This window comes from Lampris incognitus, chromosome 18 (genome assembly GCF_029633865.1).
Source record: "Lampris incognitus isolate fLamInc1 chromosome 18, fLamInc1.hap2, whole genome shotgun sequence".
Taxonomy (NCBI): Eukaryota; Metazoa; Chordata; class Actinopteri; order Lampriformes; family Lampridae; genus Lampris; species Lampris incognitus.
The window spans coordinates 14,795,132-14,807,426 of NC_079228.1; the positions used below are offsets into that span (position 1 = coordinate 14,795,132).

The 12,295-nt window shown below is 45.9% G+C and overlaps 1 protein-coding gene across 2 annotated transcripts in view; it reads left to right on the forward strand.

Annotated features, from left to right (window-relative positions):
* Positions 1 to 12,295, forward strand: part of yrk (Yes-related kinase) — a 38,110-nt gene that overhangs the window by 8,522 nt on the left and 17,293 nt on the right. For both annotated transcript variants that reach the window (XM_056298654.1, XM_056298653.1), the window contains exons 4-7: positions 966 to 1,068; positions 1,317 to 1,415; positions 1,707 to 1,810; positions 2,158 to 2,307. In XM_056298654.1, coding sequence (XP_056154629.1) covers positions 966 to 1,068; positions 1,317 to 1,415; positions 1,707 to 1,810; positions 2,158 to 2,307 — 456 coding nt within the window. The remainder of the gene's footprint in view (positions 1 to 965; positions 1,069 to 1,316; positions 1,416 to 1,706; positions 1,811 to 2,157; positions 2,308 to 12,295) is intronic.

Consider the following 12,295-nt stretch of genomic DNA (forward strand, 5'->3'; position numbering starts at 1 on the left):
AGGCCTTTCCACACATTATTTCAGTGACTGTTTTTGCTCATTTTCAAAAATATAATTATGCATGTTTTTATTGGAAGGTTTGAAACAATGGATGCCAAGATATCAAACCGTATCACGGCCACAATTATTTGTGAGGTTCTACTGAATCGAAATTTCTTGAGTCTGACTCATTCAAAACGATGCAAAGGAAAGTAAAGCGAAGAGATGAAGCGAGCCTTAACTTTGCAGTATGAAAGCAGACCATTTCTCGTCTTTAACGGAGGAGCTGCTGGTTCCGCGCAACTGAAAAGCGTCTCCAGTCCTGTTCATAATGAAAAGGGCCTGCAGAAGACGAGTGTCGAGTTTCGACTTTTAAAATAGGCAGAGTTGGGATCATGATCCACACTTATTATATCACTTGGGCGGCACGGTAGCGCAGTGGTTAGCGCGGTCGCCTCACAGCAAGAAGGTCCTGGGTTCGAGCCCCGGGGTAGTCCAACCCTTGGGGGTCGTCCCGGGTCGTCCTCTGTGTGGAGTTTGCATGTTCTCCCCGTGTCTGCGTGGGTTTCCTCCGGGGGCTCCGGTTTCCTCCCACAGTCCAAAGACATGTAGGTCAGGCGACTCGGCCATACTAAATTGTCCCTTGGTTCATGTGTGTGTGTGTGTGTGTGTATGTATATATATATATATATATATATATATATATATATATATATGTGTGTGATGGCCTGGCGGCCTGTCCAGGGTGCCTGCCGCCCAATAACCGCTGGGATAGGCTCCAGCATCCTCGTTCAAACCAGCGTTCCTCCCTATCAAGGATGTGCACAGCCTCATCCTTGCAAGAGTGACCACTGGCCTGTAGATGGGTGTGGACTGCGGAGTCCTGGCCTGATGAGTTAGGGGCTAGTCTTACCTGGATTACTGAGCATACATAAAAAAGATATATCACTTGGTGTGTGTGTGTGTGTGTGTGTGCCCGTGTGTAGGCAGCGGAGTTACTCTCTTCATAGCTCTGTATGACTATGACGCTCGTACTGAAGATGACCTCAGCTTCCAGAAAGGAGAGAAATTCCACATCATCAACAACACGTAAGTACGCGGGGGACACCGAGGAGGGCAGATTATTTCGTTTGACCTGCGGGGTTTTCCAAGAGCACGGTGGGCTGTTCACGTTACGTTCTGTTTGGACAGACGGTGAGCAGCAGACACGGCGAAGTTGGTAGAGAAAGCTGTAGCGGGATTTGATTGTTTGTTGGTGGAGGAACATGGGTGGTTTTACAGATGACGCCAGTGTGATACCCTCTGTATGCTTGGGCGGTTGGTGTGTTTCTCTGCAGAGAGGGCGACTGGTGGGAAGCTCGATCGCTGGATACAGGCAACTCAGGCTACATTCCCTCCAACTACGTAGCGCCTGTGGACTCCATACAGGCCGAGGAGTGAGTACACACACACACACACACACACACACACACACGCACACACTTGATACCCGCCTGGACTTGCATATACATGTACACATACACATAGACACACTTGATATGTCCATGTACTGACCAGTGCAAAAGTCTTTTTCTGGATGTCTTCAGTATGTAAATAAAGGCGCCGGCGGCTGTATTTTGGTTCCAGTTACGTTAAAGTCCTTCCTCAGTGTCTGCCACGCAGTCTTAGGGCAGGGGTCCGGTGATTTTGCCACAGTGACCTCTTGTATGCTGTTGTCATGGCGATAGGTGGTATTTTGGGAAGATGGGGAGGAAAGATGCAGAGAGACAGCTACTGGGCCAAGGCAACCAACGAGGAACCTTCCTCATCCGAGAGAGCGAGACCACCAAGGGTAAGCGAGCGCGCATACACACACACACACACACACACACACACACACACACACACACACACACACATAATCAGTTCATCTGGACACCACGTCCCGATGAACTGGTTCAACTTTCCGTGATTTTCTTCCATGGATTATTGAGCATGCATCACGACACATCAATATTTCCTCTCTCTCTCTCTCTCTCTCTCTCTCTCTCTCTCTTTCCCACACTACTTTCCCCACTGCTTGAATCTCCCTCCTCCTACCACTCATACTCTCCTACCACTGCTCTTTTCTGTCCTCCCGCAATCTTTCTCCTCGCTCCCTCGCTCCCTCCCATCTTCTTCCCACCCCTCTCTCTCCAGGTGCTTACTCTCTGTCTATCCGTGACTGGGATGACACCAAGGGAGACCACGTCAAGCACTATAAGATTCGCAAGCTAGATAATGGCGGTTATTATATCACCACGCGATCACAGTTTGACACTGTGCAGCAGCTGGTGGAGCACTACACAGGTAACGTGCCCAGCATTACAAGGACACACACAAAGACACACATACACACAAACCTGCACATTTAAATGCACAGTCACATACTTATTCCTACCTTTTAATCACAACTTTAAAGCCCTGTTATTTCACATACTGATTGAAATGATGGTTTCTGTTGTAACTCGCCTGGACGATACTTTTATGGGTTCGCTGGTTCCTTGGATTCAGATTCAGCCCACTAGACATACCAAGCTGAAAAGAGTCCTTCTAAAACTGTCTGGACCCCTTGCCACGAGTTTCCCCCTTTCTATGTGTCTGAGTCAAACGTAAAGAACTGACTTTTGAAGCACAGCCCAGGCTGGGTTCACGCCCTCTTTTTCCTGTCCTCTGCTAATGGTTGTCTGCCCTCTGCTGGCTGTGGCTGGCATAGCACACACTCTACAGCGCTCTGCTCATTATATACAGACTGGCAGTCTGTTTTTGTCAGCCTCCAGTTACCAGAAAAAAACTCTGTACGTAGGCGACAGTTGTTCACGGATAGCATTAATGATCCATCCTTGTCTACGTATGGTAGTGCTGGCTGCTAAAATGCCCCTAATTGTCCATAATTGTGGTGCTCTGAATGCCAGAATAAAACTGCTTAAAATGTGTGTGCATGTGTGCATGTGTGAGTTTGTTTGCTGTGTGGTGCTTTGTTTATACGCTTGTTTTGATACCGAGCACCAGCATTTTTTCTGTCTTATCGCGCTCCAGCTCTACATGTTGGCTTGCTGCCAGTTTGGTTCGTTCTCCTTCTTCTTCTTGGTTTCTATTGGCGGTTGGAACCCAAAATGTCGCATTACCGCCACCTACTGAACTCACCGTACTGATTATTGACATTTTAAGTGATCCCATTCAAGAGATTGTCCGTTCTGTAATCCCGACCTGAGTTGTTGCAAATCCTTCCCACAGTGTAACAGCTAGATCTTCTCCAGAGATGTCAAAAACATTCAAACATCTCCTGGCAGCGTCCAGCACCATCTTGATTCTTTCCGACTTCCCCTTTATTTCAGCAGCGCAATTTATGACCGTGGCAGTGAATGCCAAAAATCTTTTCTTGTCCATACAAATATTCTGGTCAGCTCCGGTCCTTTTCTGCTGCGGTTCTTTTTGCACCGCCGCCATCCCGCCATTTCTCTTAATTCTCTTAGCAACTTCAGCATACGACGATCCCACTTCTGCCCTCTCCTTATTCACTTGTTTTTTTTTTTACTACTTTGTTAATCCCCGTGGGGAAATTCTTTCTCTGCATTTAACCCATCCTAGCTGTGCAGGTAGGAGCAGTGGGCAGCCACCGTGCAGCGCCCGGGGACCGACTCCAGTTATTTCTTCCTATTGCCCTGGTCAGGAGCACAGACAGGCGTATTACCCCCAACCTGCATGTCTTTTTGATGGTGGGGGAAACCGGAGCACCCGGAGAAAACCCACCACAGACACGGGGAGAACATGCAAATTCCACACAGAGCACGACCCGGGATGACCCCCAGTGTTGGACAACCCTGGAGTTCGAACCCAGGACCTTCTTGCTGTGAGGCGACAGCGCTAACCACTCTCGCTTCCTTAATTCTTTTTGGACACTGTGCTGACCCCGTGTCATGATTTCCCGTGCAGTGCTGGCATTTTGCCTGCGCTTCTCGACTTTACAGTCATCAGCATTAGAGCTGCCCTCCCCACATCTTCTGACTCCACTACATACTGCAGCAACATGCACATATTCTCGACTGAAAAACAACATCCGAGAGGAGCTCTCTCATATGGCCTCACCCTGTAACTCACCTATTCATGGTGCACTCTTTCCTGCAATTCCCCTTCAAAAACCAAAACACACAGACTTACTGTCCTCCTTCTCCCCTTCTCGGAATCTAGTCATTCTTTTTGCCTCATATGGTCCTGCAGCATCCCGAAATGACTCAGCCTCTACTGACAGTGGCACGGCATTTATCACCCCTTCTTCTTTGCCTTTAATCTGAGCGGGAAGCAAGTCACACAGACTTCTAAATATCTCGATCTTCAGGGTTGTCTCTACCTCTCTGACGCTTTGAGATACAGTCAATGACAAACATCCCACTTCTAGTTATCCCGATCGATCGTACATCTCCGGGTTTCCCCCCTACGTACTTTCTAGGGGAGTGGCATGTGGGTTCTTGAAAATCCCCCCCTCCCTTGTCACGGCCATCATCCCAACGAGATGCATCTCTTCTGTTCTCAGTGACTAACTAGCATCGCTCGCGCAGTGTGAGGTATTCCTCTTCCTTTTCCTATTTTCAAATCCTCTCGTATCCTCATTTTCATTTCCAATTTCGCGCTGCGACTCCAAAGCCATTTCCGCCCGCCTGTTTGTTCGTTTGTTTTTTTTTGTCTTCCTGTCTGTCTCTTCTTCTTCTCTCTATCGTGCTCTCTGCACAGCACTGCATGCTGGGAGTTTGAATGTGTGAGCGTGAGTGAGGGTGTTGAATGAGCTTGTTTGTTTTTTTTGGGATAGTTCACCGCCTTTCACTTTTCTTCTCTGCAAGGTAAGGTAAAAGGAGTTTACTTTTACCTTTACTTCATTGCTGGTTGTTGGAAGGTGTGGGAGTAGCTTAGACATGGGGTTAGAGTTGTGGCTGACTCGTGGTACAGTGTTGAACAGGTTCTCCTGGCCATAGGAGAACAGCTCAGCCATGAGAATATTACATACGGATCTCGGGTGAATAAAGCGGTGGTGGCTTTTGTTCAAGAGGAGTCAAAGAAGCTTGAGTCAGTTCATGTGGATACAACATTTATTGACGGATACGTTTCATCACTCATGTAAGTGACCTCTTGAGTCTAAACTGACTGCAGGTACCCCCACCCTAACAATACGGTTGCATAATGACCGAAACCAACGACCAGATTCATATGCAAATATGGGTGTAACCATTAACTACAGTTTCAATGGCCATGTGCACTATTCACAGAGGATTTGGGAATGTTTGCAATCACAGCATTGTGAGATGGTGCCCCCCCCCCCAGTTCAGGGATGGTCGTTCGCTCTTAACATAGATGGCCTCTTTGACTCCCCGTTCAAACCAGCATTCCTCCCTATCAAGGATGTGCACATCCTCATCCTTGAAAGAGCGGCCACTGGCCTGTAGATGGGTGTAGACTGTGGAGTCCTAGCCTGACATGTTAGCTCTCCTGTGTTGTGCCATCCTCTTGGCCAGCATCTGTTTAGTTTCCCCAATGTAAAAGTCACAGCAAGCCTCCTGGCATTTAACAGCGTACACTATATTGGTCTGTTTGTGCCAGGGGACCCCGATGCTTGGGGTGGACCAACTTCAAGCGCAGTGTCTTTTGGGGTTTCAAAGGAACCGAAAAGTGGTGTTTGGAAAACATGCGTCTCAGCTTTTCCGACACTCCCGCCACATACAGAATCTGGTTTACGCTTAGGCAGCTGTTGTCCTTCTCCTCTCTTTTCGATCGGCTGGTGCACTGTTTGGGCATCTTCCTGGCTTTGACAAATGCCCAGTTAGGATAACAACACTTAACCAGGACCTGTTTAATGTGGGATTTCTCCCCTTCCCCGGCCGCTGTGGCGGTAGGAACGTTGTCAGCTTGGTGGTATAGTGTCCTGATGACTCCTAGTTTGTGCTTCAGTGGATGATGAGAGTCAAACCTTAAGTACTGATTGTTGGTTTACGGTAAACATCAACAATCAAATGTCCCCCATCAACAATTGCAGTTTCAATTGCTGTGATTCCCACATTCCCCAATCCTCTGTGAACAGTACACATGGCCATTGAAACTCCAGTTAATGATCAAGTCAAGTCAGTTTTATTTGTACAGCCCAATATCACAAATTACAAATTTGCCTCAAGGGGCTTTACAGCAACACAACATCCTGTCCTTAGACCCCCACATCGGATAAGGAACTCCCTAAAAAAACTTTAACACACCCATATTTGCGCATAAAACTGGGCGTTGGCTTTGGTCGTTATGCAGCTGTATTGTTTATACGGGTGGGGATACCTGCAGTCAGTTTAGACTGAAGAGGTCACTTAGTTGAGTGCTGAAACGTATCTGCCAATAAATGTTGTGTCCAGATGAACTGACTCAATCTTCTTTGGTTTTCTTACCTGGATTATTGAGCATCATCAAGATGTTCAAGAGGAGCGTTTGGGTCACCTGTTGGTTGAGAAAGGCCTGTTGCTAGGCGATCTGTTTATAGCTGTCTCGCTCGCCATTGTTTGTGCCATCAACACGTATTACGGTGTTAGGCGTACCTCCATTTATCCCGAACGAGCTCCTTGAAAGAGAACTCAGTCGTTTCGGAAAGTTTGCCAGTGGGTTCAGAACAGTTCGTCTGGATTGTGACGGCGCTAGACTACAGCATGTTTATCCCCCTGTGGAGACAGGCGTTCATGTATTGAAATTATTCTTCACAACGTCTGGAAGTGTCATTTAAAGTCAAATATGAAAACTGTTTCTACAGTCTGTATGCAAGTTTTGGTATTATGAAATGTTTTGAGTGTGGCGATGTTGGCCACAAACCTGCCCGCACAGGGAGCCCACAGTGGGGAGTAGTTCAGGTGAGCCACAGCCTGGAGGTGCTGCTGAGAGCGGTAGCCCGCAAACAGTATAAAGACAAAGGGAACTACTGAGAAGGATAGCAATAATGAAAATAATAGTAATGTAAGTGATACTGAAGCACAGGTTATGGATGTATGCGAAGACCAAGGACCGACAGAAGTAGTGAGAGACAGACAGCTGAGGCTGAGAGTCAGGGCTCTGCCACAGGTGAGTCACACTATGAAAACGCTGAAAATGAAGATGAGGAAATGTTAGAGGATGATGTCCATCACAGTTTACTGATATTGTGTCACAGGATGATCAGCAGTCATATTCATTAAAGGACATTAATGATTTCGTTGATGAAACTTATGGCAGACAGTCTGTGGAAATAACAGATTTCTTCTCCAATGTGGACAGTTTTGTTAACTCAGTTATGAAGATTAGGGAAAAAAAAGGTTGGATATGAAGAGCTTAGTAAACATAAGAGGTTTTGTCTAAAGAAGATTCTGACTTAAGTTAGGAAAGAAAGCGAGGAAAGGTTCCTTTAAAGGCACAAAATTAAAAATGGGTGATGCAAAAAAGGTGTTTTCCTCTTGGAAGGGTTTCACTGTCTTCTTTTCTTTCCTTTTCTCTTTTTATGGAAGGTGTGCAGATAGGAAGTTTGAATATAAATGGAGGACGGGATAGGGATAAGTGAGGAATGGTGGCTGAGCTGAGTGGAGTTAAGAACATAGATGTGCTCTTCTTACAGGCGACACATAGCTCTGTAGACAGTGACATAGATTGGGGAATGAGCTGGTCAGGCCAATATTTTTTGAACCATGGTACCAACCTTAGTGCGGGTGTAGCTGTTCTCTTCTCACAGCGCCTCCTTTTAACAAATGTTTTGGCATGTGAAGTAGACCAGGGTAGAACCCAAGTAGTTCAGGCAACAATCTCAACTGACTGCAGGTATCCCCCAACCTTATAAACATACCTGCAGTCAGCTGAGACTGAAGAGGTCACTTGGATGAGTGATGAAACGTTTCTCTCAATGAATATTGTGTCCAGATGAACTGATTCTACTTGATTTTCTAGGTGACTTTCTTACCTGGATTGTTGAGCATGCGTAAAGACATATAACAACAGGTTAGTTAAGTCCACAATATCCACTGTTGGATTTTCAGATCACCATTTAGTAGTGGCAGATTTTTTCCTTACAGTTTCCTTACTGAGTTTAAATACTTGGGGTCAACTGTCCAAAGTAACGGGGTGTGCAGAAGAGTGGTGAAGAAGAGAGTGCAGGCAGGGTGGAGTGGGTGGAGAAGAGTATCAGGAGTGATTTGCGACAGAAGGGTACCAGCAAGAGTTAAAGGGAAGGTTGGGACGCCTGGTTGCCCCATTGCTCAGAGGCCCCTGCTGCCGATCGACCCGGTCACGGCTGTTTTCTGTCCTGGCCCCACAGTGGTGGAATGAACTCCCCACTGATGTCAGGACAGCGGAGTCGCTGCCCATCTTTCAGCGCAGGTTGAAAACTCACCTCTTCAAGAACTACTACCCTGTTACTTTTTCTTAGCACTTATTGTATTCACTCATAAAAATAAAAAAAATATCTTTCTTGCGCTTTTACTTTAGCACTGGTTTTGCTCTTAGATGCTTGTTTAGATGCACTTATGACCTCTGATGACTAGTAGTTCTCCTGATTTCGTATGTTAAATGCACTTATTGTAAGTCGTTTTGGATAAAAGCGTCAGCTAAATTACAGTAATGTAATGTAATATAAGATAGTTGTGAGACCAGCTATGTTATATGGTTTGGAGACAGTGGCACTGATGAAAAGACAGGACGCGGAGCTGGAGGTGGCAGAGTTGAAGATGCTAATATTTTCATTGGGAGGGGCGAATAAGAACAGGATTAGGAACGATTATATTAGAGGGACAGCTCTGGTTGGACGGTTTGGAGACAAAGCAAGAGAGACAAGACTGAGATGGCTTGGACATGTGTGGAGGAGAGATGCTGGGTATATAGGGAGAAGGATGCTGAATACGGAGCTGCCAGGGAAGAGGAAAAGAGGAAAGCCAAAGAGGAGGTTTATGGATGTGGTTAGGGAGGACATGCAGGTGGTTGGTGTGACAGAGGAAGATGCAGAGGACAGGAAGAAATGGAAACGGATGATCTGCTGTGGCGACCCCTAATGGGAGCAGCCGAAAGTAGTAGTAGTAGTAGTAGTAGATTTGTTTCCTTACTAGTACATTTTCAACACTGTCCCTACTGGCACTTCAATGTACAGTTAACGCATGAAAAAGTTTTCTGTCAGTTCTTCTCTGACTTCTGGAGTCAATGGAGGCTGAGAAAGAAAGATGTCGAAAACTTTGCTTGGCGGTGGGGGGTAGGAAAATTAAAAATCAGAATTTTCTGTCAACAATACATAAAACACACATTAGCTATAGAGAAAAATCTTCTTTGAAGAATTAGAGAAAGAAATTAAGATATTAGAGGATGAAGTGATTATTGGGAATGATGGCAATAGCAGGACCTGGGAGAATAGGAGGAAGAGTTTGGGTAGGTTTTTACATGAGAAATTATAGGGTGCTTTAAACAGAACTCGAATCTCTATTATTAAATATATAGATACTACAACTTCTCTCTTCTTTAAGTTTGAGAGAAAAATTGAAAACATAATGTGATGATTCAGCTCAAGCTTCCAAATGGGTCAATAAGAACTGATCCATCAGAGATGAGGAAGCTGGCCATAGACTTCTACAGCGGCCTATTCAGTGTGGAGAACTGTGAATCTGACTGCGTGGAGGAGATACTGGAGGGACTGCCTCAGCTAGATGAAACACAGGTAGCCTCACTGGAGCCCCCCATCTCCTTTGACGAGATGTCTGTGGCAGTTCAGCAGCTCAGTTGTGGCAAAGCTTCTGGAGTTGATGGACTTCCTTCAGAGTTTTAGAAGAGGTTCTGGACTCTACTTACATGAAGTATTTAAAGGCTGTTACCCAAAAAGGGAGATCTTAGCTTACTGAAAAACTGGAGACTGGTTTCATTGTTACACAGACTTTAATGATTTGTAAAATGTCTTTCAAATAGACTCAGAGTGTATGTGTATACTGTTGTACATTATAGCCAGACATATTGTGTTCCTAACCGTACAATCGAGGATCATCTGTTTTTAGACATTGACCTTCTTTCTATAGATCAAGAGAAGGCTTTTGATAGGGTTGGTAATTATTTGTTTAAAATACTTGAAGATTTTGATTTTGGAGAAAATTTTATTTCATGGTTCAAGTTGTACTCGAGTCAGTGTTCTGTTAAAGGTAGGCGGTGGACTCCGCTGACCTATCTCTGTTCAGGGAAGTGTAAGACAGGGTTGTCCCTTATCTGGAATGCTGTAGTCCCTGGCCATCGAGCCTCTTTTAAATCAGCTCAGGCAGGGTCTCTCGGGGCTAATCTTTTCAGAGAAAATCGTTAATACGGTTAGTTTGTCAGCATATGCTGATGATATCAGTTTTCATAACGAGTCAAAATAATGTTAAAATTTTTAAGCAGAAATTGGCATTATATGAACAAGTTTATTTCGCAAAAGTAATTTGGTCAAAATCTGAGGGTTTATTAATGGGGGAGTGGAACAATAAAGAGAAGCCAACATTGCCAGCTGGACTGTAGTGGAACACAGAAGGGATGAAATGCTTAGGTGTCGCTTTCTGAGCAAGAACTGGGAGGGTTTAGATAAACAGATCTGTGTGCAATTGTCTAGATGGACTTGGATCCAGCCTCAGTTGTCCTATAGGGGGAGAGTCTCGATTGTTAATAACATGATTGCCTCAATGTTCTGGCACTGGTTTACAGTTGTAGAACCTCCGGACATGCTCATAAGAGAAGTGCAGAAGAGGATGGTGAACTTCTTTTGGGAGGCTTTCACTGGACCAAATCTGCTGTATTGTTCGTACCAGTGTTAGAAGGTGGCCAGGGCCTGATTGACTTCACAGCTTTTTGCCTTCAAACTGTGCAGTGACTATTATATCATAAACATCAGCTTTGAAGTGAAACACCATCTATGTCGCTTCGTAGGCTTATGAACCTGAATTATGACAAACACTTGTTCCTTCTGGGACTAACATGCATGGAGTTCACAACAACACCTTTCTGTCAGGCTGTCTGCCGAGCTTGGGGAACAGTCTTAAACACCAAGAGAGACTGCTCCCAGATGTATGGCAGTGTAGGGGAGGAACTCGTGTTCTATAACCCGCTGATACACTGCAGGATGCTTGGGCTGTCAGTGTACGGAGAACCCTCACAAGAGCTGGACTTACTAAGATAGCGCGTCTCAGATCAGGAGGACAGCGGAAAATGGCTGACTTTTTTTTTTGTGGATTTTTTTGCCCCTCTTTTTTCTCCCCAATTGTATCTGGCCAATTACCCCACTCTTACGAGCCATCCCAGTCGCTGCTCCACCCCCTCTGCTGATCCGGGGAGGGCTCCAGACCAGCACATGCCTCCTCCGATACATGTGGAGTCACCAGCCGCTTCTTTTCACCTGACAGTGAGGAGTTTCATCAGGGGGACGTAACACGTGGGAGGATCACGCTATTCCCCCCAGTTCCCCCTCCCTCCTGAAGAGGCGCCCCAACCGACCAGAGGAGGCGTTAGTGCAGCGACCAGAACACATACCCACATCCGGCTTCCCACCCGCAGACACGGCCAATTGTGTCTATAGGGATGCCCGACCAAGCCAGAGGTAGCACGGAGATTCGAACCGGCGATCCCCATGTTGGTAGGCAACGGAATAGACTGCTATGCTACCTGGATGCCAAATGGCTGTCATTTTGAGTCAAGAGGCTGGTTTTAAATCTCTTTTTCTAATAGAGAAGTTGTTGGAGGAAGTGATCAGTGCACTTCCTGTTTTTTTCAGAGAGGCACTTGGGGCAGAGTCTGAGGAGGATCAGCCAGTTATGTAGCCTAGTTTTCCATCTTTGTCCATCCATGCTGCAGTGGAGGAGCACAAAGAAGAAAACGGGGCCCTTCTGTCTTTTAAAACACCAGAACTACAGGACTTCTCAAGAACATCAAATAAGGCCTTGTATGCAGTCACTGTAAAAGTTTGCAACAGAACATCACTAGCTGGTGTACAGGAGTTGAGGTGGTTGGGTGTGTTGACACCAGGTTCATCTCCTAAAGGCAGCTGGAGGTCCCTGTACAAAGCCCCCATAGAGAAATGCACTGCAGATCTACAGTGGAGGGTGGTACATGGGCTGTGGCTACAGACATGTGGCACATATAGATCCTAGAGCAGAGAGTCATTGTTTTTTCTGTAATGATGAAGAAATTCTACAACACTTGTGGCTCAGCTGTCCCAGATTGAGCCCTCTTTTCTCTGTGCTGCAGCGGTGGTTCAGAGGTTTAGGAGAGGTTTTTGAAAACAGCCTGTTTTTTTTTCTTTTCTTTTTTTTTGGCCCTAGAT